Raw genomic sequence first — 17,904 nt, 5'->3', positions numbered from 1 at the left:
CCATAAGAAATAATGTAAATCCAATTAATCCATTTCAGACAGCCAAAAGTTTGGGGGGATATGTTGTGTATCTCTATACATATATGCTTCTAAACTGTTGTATTCTGAGCACCTCTGCAAAAGCAGTGATAATGTGTGAGTGTGGTGAAAGTGTTGAATGATGATGAAAGTATTTTCTTTTTGGGGATTTTCTTTCTTTTTTTTGGGTCACCCTGCCTCGGTGGGAGACGGCCGACTTGTTGAAAAAAAAAAAAAAAAAAAAAATTTTTAAAGATTAAATATAAATATGCATACAGAAAACAATGACAAATAAATATGAAGCACTAATAAAATGGATAAATGAACATTTAACATCACACTTACCTTTATTGACTTATCTTTATTGACTCGACTTGTTGGTGTATGACAGACATGTAGGAGGCAAGAGGAAGACAAGTTTATTATGCTTCAATATGATGCTAATATCATTTCTACGGCTTATTTATCCATCACAATTCATCTAATATGACATTATAAACAATAATAATAACACAGAAACATGATATACAGTAGGGCCCCACTTACACGGTGGGTTAAGTTCCAGGCTATCGCCGGAAAGCAGAATGCCATTTTTTCCATTTATAAATGCATATAAATGCCAGACAACAAGTTTACACTAACTTATATTAAGTTAGTAATAGAACTAGGCATTAAAAACACAAAAAGTAAAATGAATACACAGTACATTCATTACTTATCTTAGAGTATTTGTAATCTTCTAGGTAGTAGGTTGGTAGACAGCAGCCGCCCAGGGAGGTACTACCGTCCTGCTAAGTGAGTGTAAAACGAAAGCCTGTAATTGTTTTACATGATGGTAGGATTGCTGGTGTCCATTTTTCTGTCTCACAAACATGCAAGGTTTCAGGTACGTCTTGCTACTTCTACTTACACTTAGGTCACACTACACATACATGTACATGCATATATATACACACCCCTCTGGGTTTTCTTCTATTTTCTTACTAGTTCTTGTTCTTGTTTATTTCCTCTTACCTCCATGGGGAAGTGGAACAGAATTCTTCCTCCGTAAGCCATGCGTGTTGTACGAGGCAACTAAAATGCCAGTAGCAAGGGGCTAGTAACCCCTTCTCCTGCATATATTACTAAATGTAAAAGGAGAAACTTTCGTTTTTCCTTTTGGGCCACCCTGCCTCGGTGGGATACGGGCGGTGCGTTAAAAAAAAAAAAATTGTAATCTTAATGTAGGGAGAGAGGTGAGTAGTGCTTATTTGTAGGAAGTCAGGTGTAGGTAGCCCTGGCTCCCCGTCTCATACTTAATATGCGTTATTTAAAACAGCCCAGAGTTAAAATACACATACAGGACACTCACTATATACCTTAAAATATGTGTAGTCTTAATGTAGGAAGAGAGTTGAGTAGTATTTATTTGTAGGAAGTCAGTGTAGGTAGCCTGTAGGTAGCTGGTAGGTGTAGCCGGTAGGTATAGCCAGTAGGTGTAGCCCAGGCAGGCTACACCTACCGGCTACCTACACTGTGGCCCAGAGCTGCATTATTAACATCGACATACCTTGTTCACTGAATTTAATCGTTTCTAATAACTACCTTTAGATGCCATCATAAACGAAGGGAGAAGTAATGAATAATTCATACCGAAAATTGTAAACAAAAGCGGAGTGGGGGAGTGGCTGGACCAAATGCAGATTCATACACATTTTCTCTGGTGGCTGAGCAGAGAAAACGTAATGTTGTCCCTCTGTCCGGCTGCCTCACAGGTCCACAAGTATTATTATCAGAGTACATATAAAATATGCAATAAATGCCAGACAACAAGTTTACACTAGCTTATATTAAGTTGGCAATGGAAATAGGCATTAAAAACACAATAAAAGGTAAGGTACACACAGAGTACACTTATTACTTGCCTTAAAATGTTAATATTAATGAGTGAGAGGTGAGTGGCAGGGTGTGTATTGAATAAAATCAGAATGGCACACCATCATCCTCTAACTTGGCACTTAAAGCAAGAGGCTTGTGACTCCTCTTTTTATCACAACTAAGCTTAGATGTCATTGTCAATGAGAGCCAACTAGGTAACAAAAGAGTAAACAAGAGAGAACGAGATACAGAGTTGAGACAATGTAAGAACACAGACTGAACAGGTAGTGGGCGATCACTTTGTCAGGTGAAATAAATGCGTATTAATGTGTGTCTACTTTTAGTTCATTCATGTACATTTGTAAGAGTTTGTAAAACTTTTACCTCGCAATATTTTTTTATTATAATAATAATAATTACCTCACAATACAAATACATACAGTGGAACCTCTACTTGGGAGTTTAATCCATTCCATGACCTTGCTCGCAACTGGATTTGCTCATTTGCAGAGTCAATTTTCCTCATTTAAATTAATTGAAATGCAATTAATCCGTTCCAGTGGAATTCTGTACTTCAATAATTTCGCTAATATCAACTCTACGGCTTATTTATCTATCTCACTTCATGTAATATGACATAATAAATAATATAAATAACATAGAAACCTGATATATACTCTAAAATGAATAAAATATGTCATTCATGTAGTGGTATGGGCGGTGTCAGCGGTGGACGAGAGTTTGTCTGGACACCGGGCAAAATACTTCATGAATAATTTCGCTAATATCATCTATACGGCTTATTTATCTATCACAGTTCATCTAGTATGACATAACAAGCAATATGAATAACATAGAAACATGATATATACTCTTGAATGAATAAAATATGTCATTCATGTATTAGATTTCTTTCATTATTATTATTATTATTATTATTATATAAATAATTTGTAATTTTTATTCACACAAAAAATATAAGATTTACTGTTTACACTGGAACAGCCAAGCAATGGACCATTTCTCCTAGGTTGAGCTCTATTTCAAGGTACTTTTCGTCGTGAAAGCAATCAAAATCATATCTATTTCTGTAGTATATCTTCCATTCTATCAAATGAGACCAAAAAAACGAGAATACAACCATAAAAACCATTCGAAATTACCGCTAAGGGGTGGCTAATTGCTGAGAAGTGAACTCCATTATTTATGCTTAGATTTCTTTCATTTTTGGTGTATGTTAAGAAGCATCTTTCCATCATACATTGCCCAAGTTTCAATAAGATAGTCCAACAAATAACTGAGATACAATCACCGAGATCAAGAGCAAGAGCCCCTCACCAGTGTTAAGAAACCTGCCTTGAGGTCTGCTCGCTTGTGGAAATTTTGCTCGCGTATGGAAGCAAAAAATCGACCCATCGACTGCTCGTATTTGGAAAAACTCGCACGTGGACACGCTCGCAAGTAGAGGTTCCACTGTACTCTTACATTGTGTACAAGTTAGTACAGAATAAACAAACAGCAACACTCCCATTCTCATGCAACACACCAATTTTAAGAGTGAATGAAGATATTATTATCATAAAAAAGTGCTAAACCCACAAGGGTCGTGAATTGCTATATACGTGTATGAGTGAAGGCATACGAAAGGAATATTTTTCTACAGTTATCCTCCAGTATTTGACTAGAGAAAACATAATTCTTTCGACACTACCTACACAGCCGCTTTGTAAACAAATCTCATATTTAGGTCAATTTTTATTCTGTGAGTGTATGTATCATGTTTATATGCTATGTAACATGTTTCTTATATAATTTTGAGGAAAATATCATAGATGTGGTCATGAAGAATGTAAACAAACCGGGTGGGGCGTGCCATATTTAAAAGACCGCTTGCCGTATAGCATATTTTGGTCATAATTTGACATCGCTGTATTAGCGGAATGCCGTAAGGCGGGGCCCTAGTGTATACTCTTGAATGAATAAAATATGTCATAATGTATGAGAGGAGTAAATGGTGTAAGTGTTATTGTTGGGTTTAAGGGCCGCCTCTGAGAGAAGTTGTGTTGGTGGCGGTGGAGGCTTCTGCCACCAACACCATCACACTTAAACAATGTATGTAATATTTAAATAAGAAATATTTACATTTTAATTTATAAATAAGAAATATTTACATTTTAATTTATAAATAAATAAGTTTATTCAGGTATACACAAATACTGTTACATAGCAGCATATGTGTAAAGTACCTAGGATAACCCAAAAAAGTCAGAGTAACTTACGTATTTCCATTAAGGTCCTTTTATATTTACACTTAATATATTTACTTTTCCTAGGTAATAGATTAGTAAACAGCAACCGCCCAGGGAGGTACTACCATCCTGCCAAGTGAGTGTAAAACGAAACCCTGTAATTGTTTTACATGATGGTAGGATTGCTGGTGTCTTTTGTCTGTCTTATAAACATGCAAGATTTCAGGTACATCTTACTACTTCTACTTACACTTAGGTCACACTACACATACATGTACAAGCATATACACCTACCATCCGACTTACGACCTGCTCGACTTACGACCGTGTTTTTTATGCCAAATTTCTGGGAAATAAACAACTATTTGTGTTGTACACAGTGTTTATCCTAAACCTTACAATATAAAATACAGTACTAACAGCATAAAAAGTAAAGTAAAACATGAAATACCCAAATAAAACAATGAAATAAAGACATTACAAAAATGTGATGTTGATATTCAGTAGTAAAGTTCGACTTACGACCATTTCGACTTACGACCGGTTTCTCGGAACCAAGCTCGGTCGTAAGTCGGATGGTAGGTGTGTATACACACCCCTCTGGGTTTTCTTCTATTTTCTTTCTAGTTCTTGTTCTTGTATATTTCCTCTTATCTCCATGGGGAAGTGGAACAGAATTCTTCCTCCGTAAGCCATTCGTGTCGTAAGAGGCGCCTAAAATGCCGGGGGGAAGGGGCTAGTAACCCCTTCTCTTGTATAAATTTCTAAATTTAAAAAGAGAAACTTTTTTTTTTTTTGGGCCACCCCCCCTTGGTGGGATGTGGCCGGTTTGTTGAAAAAAAAATATATTTACTTTTATGCTTACACTTTTATATTTACACTTACCTTGGAGGAGATGTTAGTTTAATTAGTTAGTTTGATGGAGGAGATGCTTGCAGAGGTTTAGGTTGGTGGAAGATAGCAGGCTGGCGTATGTTCAGCAGATGTACACACATCCAACAACTTTGGAGAGTTACTTTCGTATCATTTTTCTATCGCTGACTCGATTAACTTACTTGGTACACTATTAATTCTACACTTTATTGCTGGCTGGCACTATAGCCTTTATCGATACCTACTGCTTTAGTATCATAGATATCGTAGAATCACTGAATCACTGCAGAAGCACATTCTCCCCTCTCTCTTCCTCCTCCACTTTGGTACTTTGCTACGAGTTTTTTCATGAATTTTATTGTGTTTCTTTCCTTCTTTGTCACAAAGCTGGCACTAGAAACTTTCTTTGGACCCATGGTGGCTTATTTAGCAGTTACAAGTACTAAAAACACTGGAATAATACAAAATATATTGCAGGTTTGTAAACACTGGCACACTGGCTATACATGGAGTCTTGGAGTGGCTGGGCCCATTCAGGCCGCGCTCCAGCTTGAGCGGGACGAACACCGGTAGATGAGTTTTTTGCCATTGGTAGAGCCATTTTTTTTTTTTGCCAAAGAGCGCTGCTAGACGAATTTGCTGTTACTTGATGCCGCTGTTGGGCGGGGGTCCACTGTATGAGATTTGTTTACAAAGCGGCTTTGTAGGAGTGTTGGAAGAATTACGTTTTCTCTAGTCAAACACTGGGGGATAACTGTAGATAAATATTCCTTTTGTATGCCTTCACTCTATATATAGCAATTCATGACCCTTGTGGGTTTAGTGCTTCTATTTTTATGATTATAATAATAACTTGCAATAATAATAACCTTGTAATAATAATTTGTAATAATAGTAATTTATAATAACAACAACAACAGTAATAATGATAATAATAATAATAATAATAATTTGTCAGAGCATCATTCCTTCTAAAAATTACATGAGAATGGAAGTCTTGGTCTTTATATATTCTACTGTACCACTGTGGAGACAACTTGTACACAATGTAAGGTGTTTGTATCAATGTTTATGAACCGTAACCAGAGGCATCGTCTGTTTGTTTACATAGTGAGTGGGGTGGTCAGGCTGGCTTCCCTACACTATGCTACCTACCACACCACTTTCTACAAATAAATACTTTTCACCTTTCACCCTACATTAAGACTACAGATATTTTAAGGTAAGTAATGAGTGTACTGTATATGCATGTTATCACTCTCTGGGGGTTTAAGTATTGTCATAGTATATTATGTGTGGGTGGGGTGGCCAGGAGGGCTACCATACCTAACTTATTACAGTAAATACTACTCACCTTTTGCCATACATTAAGACTACAAATATTTTGAGGTAAATAATGAGTGTACTGTGTGTGTGTATTTTGCCTGTTAATGCTTAGTTCTATTGCTAACTTAATATATGTTAGTGTAAACTTGTTATCTGGCATTTACATGCATTTATAAGTGGAAAAAATGGCGTTCTACTTTCCGGCGATGTCTGCTTTCTGGCAGTAGCCTGGAACCTAACCTGCCATATAAGTCGGGCCTTACTGTATATGCATTTTTTTGGTTTAGTGTGGTGTAAATCTTGGTAGAGTCATGAGATATTTGTAACAGTTTTGTTCATATTAATAATGATTTTTGTTTCTTATTTCTTTTAGGTTGGATGTAAAATGGGAGGACCTAGTGTATTATGTAAAAGAACGTAGTCGATCAGTTTTGCAGATGTTTTTTAGGAAAAAAGAAGATGACAAGGATCAGCCTGAAGATAATACACCTCCTGTAAGTTTATATTTTTTGCTTGTTTAACTAGTACTGTATGAGAAAGTATGGTAGCACACTGGTTACTGTAATGCAAACTGACTATTGAAAAAAAGAATTTAGAAAAGATTTTGTTTAGATTTTTAACCCAGAGGGTTAGCCACCCGAGAAAGAGTGTCATCGAGGACTGTCTGTTTTATTTCCATTGGGGTCCTTCAATCTTGTCTCCCAGGATGCAACCCATACCAGTTGACTAACACCCAGGTAACATATTTCGCGGCTTATAAGATGCTCTGATGCATTAAACGCATCCCAATTTAGAAGGTAATAATCAGAAAAAAAGTGAAGAGTGCCTAATCCCAAGTAATATTTGCTCCACTGAAACCTATAAATTTTACATGCAGAAATAAGATTATGTTTGATTTATGGGTAGGTCAAAACATACAACAGGCCTAGTACTCACCTGAACACCCCGATGATCTCTTAATTTCAACTGGTGAAACAGTCGCTGGTAGCTGAGTTGCTGCTGTGTACACAACTCTATATAGTGTGGGTCCCAGAGTGCATACTGATGTGTCTTTGTCAGTGACTATCAGTATAATTTAGACCCAAAGTGCACATTTACACTGATGATTTCTTTGCTTTTATGCATCATAGTTCAATTTTTTTTGTTTTTTTTTGGTTTTCTTTCAGGATTTTTATATGACCGAATTAGACCTTCAGATCACTCAAGTAATGGCTGGGCTGGAAAATGTGGGTGAAACCTTAGGACTTGTAGTGAACAGAATTGATGAGTTGATGGAAGAGGATGAACCAGGTGTTGACACATGGGATGATTATGGAATATTGAAGGTAAGAAATTCTGGATGCTCTTCCAAATGTTATTAAATATAACATTGCTTGTGTAGCCTAGCTTAATAATTATAGTATTTTTAACTGTACATTTATGAAGTACAAGTTAGGGGGTTGCCTTGTTGGTGACTTTGTTACTTTTGTATGTAGTCTCTCGAATGTAATTCTTGTGTAGAAGTACAGTAATTACTTGTTTAGTGTAGAAACATAGTAATTACTTGTTTGAGTTTGTGGAGGAAAAGGGGGGAAATAGAGCTCTAACTCTTGATCTCACCTCTTACCTTTAATCTTAGGTTCAGTTTTGCCAGGACAGGTCCTGACCAAGGTCTTCTTCATGTGACGATTTTGCAAAACTGATTGAGGTGAAATAACCTTATCATACATTTTTTTTAACCCCCTATATGGAGTCTTCAACTATGTCACTGTCTAGTTCATTCTACTTATTTACTGTGGTTTATATGAGTACTCTATTTCAAACCTATACCCTTAATTTTGTTAAATCCCAGGTAAAGAGGCTACCCTTGTCTGCCCTGCCTCTCCCTAAGGGTATTTTGTATGTTGTAAGCATAACCCCACTAACTGAGCAGGTTCCCAAGTCTTATTGCACCCTGTCTCAGTCCTCTACTACAGTACATACATCTCCAGGGGGGTATGGAGTCCCATGGTGTGACGAAGGGGTTCTTGATCCAAGAAATTAGACCTCTTGTCTCTCCCTTGGATTGAATCTAAATACCCTCACTCTTCCATCTGATCTTCATTCATTAAGTGGTGGAAATCCTGGTACTCTCGTTCATTTATATTATTATCGTAACTCAGTGCTAAACCCACAAGGGTTATACAGTGCTGCCATTTATTTATAAATGCCTCACTTTGGGTGACAAGTCAGTTTGCCCTCCTTTGGAATTTTTCTGTGTTTACTAGGTGTGAGTTCCACATGAGTTCTTCATGCTTAAGTGTGGGTCTCATGTGAGGTGTGTGCTTTGAATGAGTTTTGGTTTTTAACTTGTACAGTACTCATATGTTTGTGAGCCTAGCCTTGTTTGTGCTGCTTTTCTCTTGTGTGCTTCCTATGGGTTAGTAAAATTGATCTGTCATTTTTTTGCAATTCTGGTTAGAAATGTTAGTAATACTATTTTGGGAGGTTGTTCCCTGAATTGAAGCCCCCACTGTACTTATATCAGACAGTGCTTCATCATTCCTTCATGGTCATCTTTCCTGTATATCAGTTTCTTTGATTCTACAGATTTCTTTGACAATAGATTTAAAAGGCTGCTGAAATGCGTATATTAATAATTTATTTTTTTTTTTATTAACACATCGGCCATTTCCCACCAAGGCAGGGTGGCCCGAAAAAGAAAAATTTTCATTATCATTCACTCCATCACTGTCTTGCCAGAGGCATGATTACACTACAGTTATAAAACTGCAACATTAACACCCTCCTTCAGAGTGCTGGCACTGTACTTTCCATCTCCAGGAATTAAGTCCAGCCTGACGGTTTCCCTGAATCCCTTCATAAATGTTACCTTGCTTACACTCCAACAGCACGTCAGGTCCTAAAAACCATTCACTTCTATCTGACACGCTCACACATGCTTGCTGGAAGTCTAAGCCCCTTGCACACAAAACCTCCTTTACCCCTCCCTCCCATCTTTCCTAGGCCAACCCCTACCCCGCCTTCCCTCCACTACATATTTATACACTCTTGAAGTCATTCTATTTCATTCCATCCTCTCTACATGTCCAAACCATCTCAATACCCCTCCTCAGCCCTCTGGATAATAGTGTTGGTAATCCCACATCTCTTTAATCTCTGAGCTACGGATTCTCTGTATTATGTTCACACCACACATTGCTCTCAGACATGACATCTCCACTGCCTCCAGCCTTCTCCTTGTTGCAACATTTACAACCCATACTTCACACCCATACAAGAGCGTTGGTATAACTATACATGTACTCTCATACATTCCCCTCTTTGTTTTCATGGATAAAGTTCTTTGTCTCCACAGACTCTTCAGTGCACCACTTACCTTTTTCCCCCTCGTCAATTCTACGATTAACCTCATCCTTCATAGACCCATCTGGTGACACATCCACTCACAAATATCTGAACATATTCACCTCCTCCATACTGTCTCCCTCCAATCTGACATCCAATCTTCCATTACGTAATTTTTTTTGTTATCCTCATCACCTTAATCTTTCCTATATTCACTTTTAATTTCCTTCTTTTACATGCCCTACCAAACTCATCAACCAACCTCTGCAACTTCTCTTCAGAATCTCCCGAAAGCAGTGTCATCAGCAAAGAGCAACTGTGACAACTCCCACTTTGTTAGATACTTTACGTTTTAACCCCACACCTCTTGCCAACACCTGAGCATTCATTTCTCTTACAACTCCATCTATAAGTATATTGAACCACCATGGTGACATCACACATCCCTGTCTATGGCCTACTTTTACTAGGAAATAATCTCCCTTTTGCCTATATACTCTAACCTGAGCCTCACTATCCTCATAAAAATTCTTCAGTGCTTTCAGTAACCTACCTCCTATACCATACACCTGCAACATCTTCCACATTGCTTCCCTATCCACCCTGTCATATGCCTTTTCCAAATCCATAAATGCCACAAAAACCTCTTTAGCGTTATCTAAATACTGTTCACCTGTATATTTCACTGTAAACACTTGGTGTACACACCCCTTACCTTTCCTAAAGCCTCCTTGTTCATCTGCTATCCTACTCTCCGTCTTACTGTTAATTCTTTCAATAATAACTCTACTATACACTTTACAGGTATACTCAACAGACTTCTTCTCCTATAATTTTTGCACTCTCTTTTATTCCTTTTGCCTTTATACAAAGAAAGTATGCATGCTCTCTGCCAGTCCCTAGGTACCTTACCCTCTTCCATACATTTATTAAATAATAGCACCAACCACTCCAAAACTATATCTCCATCTGCTTTTAACATTTCTATCTTTATCCCATCAATCCCAGCTGCCTTACCCCCTTTCATTCTACCCACTGTCTCACGAACTTCCCCCACACTCACAACTGGCTCTTCCTCACTCCTACAAGATGTTATTCCTCCTTTCCCTATACACGAAATCACAGCTTCCCTATCTTCAACATTTAATAATTCCTCAAAATATTCCCTCCATCTTCCCGATACCTCTAACTCTCCATTTAATAACTCTCCTCTCCTATTTTTAACTGTCAAATCTATTCGTTCCCTAGGCTTCCTCAGCTTATTAATCTCACTCCAAAACTTTTTCTTATTTTCAACAAAATTTGTTGATAACATCTCACCCACTCTCTCATATGCTCTCTTTTTACATTGCTTCACCACTCTCTTAACCTCTCTTTCTTTCCATATACTCTTCTCTCCTTGCATCACTTCTACTTGATAAAAACTTCTCATATGCTAACTTTTTCTACCTTACTACTCTCTTTACATCATCATTCCACCAATTGCTCTTCTTCCCTCCCGCACCCACTTTCCCGTAACCACAAGTTTCTGCTGAACACTCTAACACTATATTCTTCAACCTACTCCATACATCTTCGACCTCATTGCCTATACTCTCACTAGCCCATCTATCTTACCCTAACTGCCTCCATTTTTAGTTTATACACCTTCACCTCTCTTTTACTTGCTGTTTCTATTTTCCTTGTATCCCATCTACCTTTTACTCTCACTGTAGCTACAACTAAAAAGTGATGTGATATATCTGTGGCCCCCCTATAAACATGTACATCCTGAAGTCTACTTAACAGTCTTTTATCTACCAGTACATAGTCCAACAAACTACTGTCATTACACCCTTCATCATATCTTGTATATTTATTTATCCTCTTTTTCTTAAAATACGTATTACCTATAACTAAACCCCTTTCTATACAAAGTTCAGTCAAAGGGCTCCCATTATCATTTACACCTGGCACCCCAAACTTACCTACCACACCTTCCAAATGTTTCTCCTACTTTAGCATTTAGGTTCCCTATCACAATTACTCTCACTTGGTTCAAAGGTGCCTATACATTCGCTTAACATCTCTCAAAATCTCTCTCTCTCCTCTACACTCCTCTCTTCTCCAGGGGCATACCCGTTTATTATGACCCACTTTTCACATCCGACCCTTACTTTAATGCACATAATCCTTGAATTTACACATTTATATTCCCACTTCTCCTTCCATAACTGATCCTTCAACATTATTGCTACCCCTTTCTTAGCTCTAACTCTCTCAGATACTCCTGACTTAATCTCATTTATTTCTCCCCACTGAAACTTGCCTACCCCCTTCAGCTTTATTTCGCTTAGGGCCAGGACATCCAAACTTTTCATTCATAACATTAGCAATCATCTCTTTCTTATCATCTGCACTACATCCACACACATTCAAATATCCCAATTTTATGGTTTTTCTTTTCATTGTTTTTAGTAATTTATTGCTCCCGGCATTTAGTCACCTCTTACGACATGCATAGCTTAGGGAGGAAGAATTCTGTTCCACTTTCCCCTGGAGATAAGCAGAAATAAACAAGAACAAGAACTAGGAAGAAAATAGAAGAAAACCCAGAGGGGTTAGTATATATATGCTTGTACATGCATGTGTAGTGTGACGTAAGTGTAAGTAGAAGTAGCAAGACATACCTGCAACCTTGCATGTTTATGAGACAGAAAAAGAGACCAGCAATCCTACCATCATGCAAAACAATTACAGGCTTATGTTTCACACTCATTTGGTAGGACAGTAGTACCTCTCTGGGTGGTTGCTGTCTACCAACCTACTACCTATACAGTGGACCCCCGGTTAACGATATTTTTTCATTCCAGAAGTATGTTCAGTTGCCAGTACTGACCGAATTTGTTCCCATAAGGAATATTGTGAAGTAGATTAGTCCATTTCAGACCCCCAAACATACACGTGCAAACGCACTTACATAATTGGTCGCATTGGGAAGTGATCGTTAAGCGGGGGTCCACTGTATTAATAAATCTGTAGGAAAGTTATTACTTTGAAGTTCATTATACCCACAACATCCATTTCACAGTGAGATAGAATAAAAATGATGAGTTGCTCTTATCAGATAGATTTGATTGTAAAAAACTGGTACAGTGGAACCCGGGTTTTCAAACTTAATCCATTCCAGAAGGTCGTTCTAAAACTGAAATGTGCAAAAGCTAAATCAATATTTCCCATAAGAAATAATGTAAGTACAATTAATCCGTTCCAGTCACCCAGAAATATTCACAAAAAAAAAATCATTTTTTAAAGAATATGACACTAATATCAACTCTATGACTTATTTATCTATCACAATTGATCTAATATGACATAACATAGAAACCTGATATACACTCTAGAATGAATAAAATATGTCATTACGTATGTGACTAGTGGTGGCGGAGGCGGAGAGTTTGTTTTGAGGCAGGACAAAATGCTCCTTCAATATGACACTAAGATCAACTCTACGGCTTATTTATCTATCACAATTGACCTGATATGACAAAAACAGTATTAATAACATAGAAACTTGATATACACTCTAGAATGAATGAAATATGTCATTATGTATGTGGAGTGGTGGTGGTGTTGGGTTTATAAGGGCCACTGAAAGCATAAGCTGTATAGTAGTGGTGGTGGTGGCAGTGATGTTGTCAGTGACCCTATATACCTCAAACAACAATGGAGGAGTTAAGTTTCGTGTCGCCATTTTTCTATTGTTTAATCGCTCAACTTACTTGCTATAGTGTTAATGCTACACTTTATTGCTGGCTGATGCTTTAGCCTTTATTGCTGTATAGTCCTTGTGGCTTAGCGCTTCTTTTTGATTATAATAATAATAATAATTTAGCCTTTATCAGCTCCTGCTGCTTTAGTATCATACATAATGTAGAATCACTGAAGAAGGCACATTCTCCCCTCTCTCTCAGCCCTTTACCAAAGGGCTGGCACTAGGAACTTTCTTGGCGACCATGGTGGCTTATTTCACAGTCACAATAAACAAGCACAAAAATTGCTTTCAGATGAATGCTCACTCAACCAGTGACAGAGCCAGACTGAAGCGGCGTCTGATATGTGTGATTTCTAGATCAAGGTCTGATATCCAAAGCAAAAGTTTGCACAAAAAATGGTTCTAAAACCGAATCGTCCGATAACTGGGACATGTGAAAACTGCAGTTCCACTGTACATGTATATCTTTTCTGTTGCTGGACAACACTAATCTATTAATACTTTTGACATGTTTAAGTTTAATGACAGTTTTTAACTACAGGATATGCACACCGATGATGCAGTTTGGCAGCCGGAACAAAACAAGAGTTGTACTCAGAAGACGGAACCAGAAGCAATATTGAAACTTTTACATAATCGTGTGGGAGCTGATAGTCGTAAACAGTCACTAATGAGCCAGGTCTTGTCGCTGGAAGGAAGGCTTGAAAATATGAAAGGAGAGGAGGGGGACACGAACACAACCCCAATAAAACCTTTATTTAATCTGGATGCCTTTACTGATATTGCAAGTTGTCAGACAGAGATTGAAGCACTAACCCGTAACTGGAACATGACTGCCTTTGAGCAGACAGAATATAGGACCCAGGATGATGGTGGGAGACTGGCAAAGTTTTTAAAAGATGTTTCAGCTGCTTCCGATGAAAATGTAACTTCATTTGGGAAATATGGCAAAACAGTCGGCAAACTGAAAGTCAATCCAAAGCTGCAGCCAAGTGACGAGTCGCTGAGAACGGTACATAATCGTTATAACCCTAGCAGTACATTAGAAACTAGGAGGATTGGTCATATGCAGTCATTGGTTACTAGTCAGCATCGTATGTTAGCTACAGAATCGCAACACCATGGGACTCACGCCTTCCAAACTGACACACCAGCACAAGGTCCCATTGGTATAAGTTCAAGGCTTTGCCGTACCCAAACACAAGGGCGTGGCAAAGGGCACGTTGATGTTTTAGATATTGTAAGTCTGGAATCTGACAGCGAAAGTGATAGTTCAAGCTAAAATCAACAAGTTAAATTATTGTTCAGTGTCACCATTTCTTTAGACATGTGATATGAGAAAATTAATACTCTAAGAATTGTGTCAAAAATATTTTAATTACTGCTTTGACATGTTTCTTCTTCTTTCAACACACCGGCCGTATCCCACCGAGGCGGGGTGGCCCAAAAGGAAAAACGAAAGTTTCTCCTTTTACATTTAGTAATATACAGGAGAAGGGGTTACTAGCCCCTTGCTCCTGGCATTTTAGTCGCCTCTTACAACACGCACGGCTTACGGAGGAAGAGTTCTGTTCCACTTTCCCATGGAGGTAAGAGGAAATAAACAAGAACAAGAACTAGTAAGAAAATAGAAGAAAACCCAGAGGGGTGTGTATATACTATATGCTTGTACATGTATGTTTAGTGTGACCTAAGTGTAAGTAGAGGTAGCAAGACGTACCTGAAACCTTGCATGTTCATGAGACAGAAAAAAAGACACCAGCAATCCTACCATCGTGTAAAACAATTACAGGCTTCTGTTTTACACTCACTTGGCAGAACAGTAGTACCTCCCTGGGCGGTTGCTGTCTACCTACCTACAACCTACATGTTTATGTACTTAAAAAAATTTTAGTTTAAGGAAAGCAAATTAAATTTCTTTTAATTTTTGTGAATGAATTCCTATTTTTTTTTATCTTCATTCTCATTCTCTTAACTTTTTCTTGTCACCTTTCATTTTCCTAAATCTGTGATGCACTTCCCTTATTCTCCAATAAAAGAAGTAAAACATTCTTGTACAAGATTAAAGAATAGAATAATGGTTTGTAGACTTTTATTACCACTTGACAAAATGAAACCACAGTGGTTATATTGGCATTGAGTCATCTTGGGTTTGGTCATGGACAAACTTTTCCAGACAGAAAAAAGGGGGGTTTAGGGATGTCATTGACAAAAGATCATCAGAAAATCATAGTACTATACTTTGTTGTGATTGAAACAGAAGAAACTATTTTGCAAGTGGTATTTGTTATTTTCTTCATACTACAAGTTAAAAATAAAATGCTGTAGGAATATAAAGTTGAGAAGACAGAATTATGAGGAAATGCTGTCCTGATAATTGTTTAGGTGGTAGTCCAGTGATGACTATGTGGGAGTAGTCCAGTGATGACTGTGTGGGAGCAGTCCACTGAAGAATTTGTGGTGGTAGCCTCAATGTTGAGTTTGGGGTGGCAGTTTTGTGATGCATTTGTAGTGGCAAGCTAGTGGTTCTTGATCATTATTAATATTTTTGTCCCTAGTACTTTTTCCCCTATCTAAATAAATTTTATGTCAATAATGGTACAATAATGCAGTAATTAAAAATATTTTCTACAAACATGGTCATTAAATGTTATGCACTTTATGACTCACATTGGTCTATTGGCAGTCTGGAGGGACGTCTAAACTGTTGCACGTGAGCGCCTCTGCAAAGACACTGATTATGTACGAGTGATGGTGAAAGTGCCGAATGATGGAAGTTTTTTTCTTTCTTTTTGGGTTACCCTGCCTTGGTTGGAAATGACCAACATGTTAAAAAAAAAAAAAAAGTAATTTTAGGAATTTTTTTATCGTGCTCATTGTGAATTATTTTTATTAAATGAAAAAAAAACTAGTTTGTATTTATTAATCCCATCATCCCCCAACCTTCACCCCAGACAGTTGTGCTGCTTTTTTTTTTTTTTTTACAATCTCCAACATGGGAAGATACTCTTGTAATTTTTTTTCAATGCACTGGCCATATCCCACCAAGGCAGGGTGGCCCGAAAAAGAAACTTTCACCATCATTCACTCCATCACTGTCTTGCCAGAAGGGTGCTTTACACTACAGTTTTTAAACTGCAACATTAACACCCCTCCTTCAGAGGGCAGGCACTGTACTTCCCATCTCCAGGACTCAAGTCCGGCCTGCCGGTTTCCCTGAACCGCTTCATAAATGTTACTTTGCTCACACTCCAACAGCACGTCAAGTATTAAAAACCATATGTCTCCATTCACTCCTATCAAACACGCTCATGCATGCCTGCTGGAAGTCCAAGCCCCTCGCACACAAAACCTCCTTTACCCCCTCCCTCCAACCTTTCCTAGGCCAACCCCTACCCTACCTTCCTTCCACTACAGACTGATACACTCTTGAAGTCACTCTGTTTCGCTCCATTCTCTATACATGTCCGAACCACCTCAACAACCCTTCCTCAGCCCTCTGGACAACAGTTTTGGTAATCCCGCACCTCTTCCTAACTTCCAAACTACAAATTCTCTGCATTATATTCACACCACACATTGCCCTCAGACATGACATCTCCACTGCCTCCAGCCTTCTCCTTGCTGCAACATTCATCACCCATGCTTCACATCCATATAAGAGCGTTGGTAAAACTATACTCTCATACATTCCCCTCTTTGCCTCCTAGGATAAAGTTCTTTGTCTCCACAGACTCCTAAGTGCCCCACTCACCCTTTTACCCTCGTCAATTCTATGATTAACCTTATCTTTCATAGACCCATCCGCTGACACGTCCACTCCCAAATATCTGAATACATTCACCTCCTCCATACTCTCTCCCTCCAATCTGATATCCAATCTTTCATCACCTAATCTTTTTGTTATCCTCATAACCTTACTCTTTCCTGTATTCACCTTTAATTTTCTTCTTTTGCGCACCCTACCAAATTCATCCACCAATCTCTGCAACTTCTCTTCAGAATCTCACAAGAGCACAGTGTCATCAGCAAAGAGCAACTGTGACAACTCCCACTTTATGTGTGATTCTTTATCTTTTAACTCCACGCCTCTTGCCAAGACCCTCGCATTTACTTCTCTTACAACCCCATCTATAAATATTAAACAACCACGGTGACATCACACATCCTTGTCTAAGGCCTACTTTTACTGGGAAATAATTTCCCTCTTTCCTACATCCTCTAACTTGAGCCTCACTATCCTCGTAAAAACTCTTCACTGTTTTCAGTAACCTACCTCCTACACCATACACCTGCAACATCTGCCACATTGCCCCCCTATCCACCCTGTCATATGCCTTTTCCAAATCCATAAATGCCACAAAGACCTCTTTAGCCTTATCTAAATACTGTTCACTTATATGTTTCACTGTAAACACCTGGTCCACACACCCCCTACCTTTCCTAAAGCCTCCTTGTTCATCTGCTATCCTATTCTCTGTCTTACTCTTAATTCTTTCA

General features: G+C 38.2%; 1 protein-coding gene across 2 annotated transcripts in view; it reads left to right on the top strand.

Annotated features, from left to right (window-relative positions):
- LOC128704203 (uncharacterized) overlaps positions 1-15,565 on the top strand; it is a gene marked incomplete at its 5' end in the record, with an annotated part of 80,594 nt that extends 65,029 nt beyond the window's left edge. The window contains 3 exon segments of one of the 2 annotated variants that reach the window (XM_070099054.1): positions 6,697-6,817; positions 7,490-7,648; positions 13,946-15,565. In XM_070099054.1, coding sequence (XP_069955155.1) covers positions 6,697-6,817; positions 7,490-7,648; positions 13,946-14,686 — 1,021 coding nt within the window. 2 annotated transcript variants of the gene reach the window in all.
- Between the last annotated feature and the right edge of the window lie 2,339 nt (positions 15,566-17,904).

The sequence above is a fragment of the Cherax quadricarinatus genome, chromosome 66 (assembly GCF_038502225.1).
Source record: "Cherax quadricarinatus isolate ZL_2023a chromosome 66, ASM3850222v1, whole genome shotgun sequence".
NCBI classification, from domain to species: domain Eukaryota; kingdom Metazoa; phylum Arthropoda; class Malacostraca; order Decapoda; family Parastacidae; genus Cherax; species Cherax quadricarinatus.
This window is presented reverse-complemented; position numbering and strand designations above follow the sequence as displayed.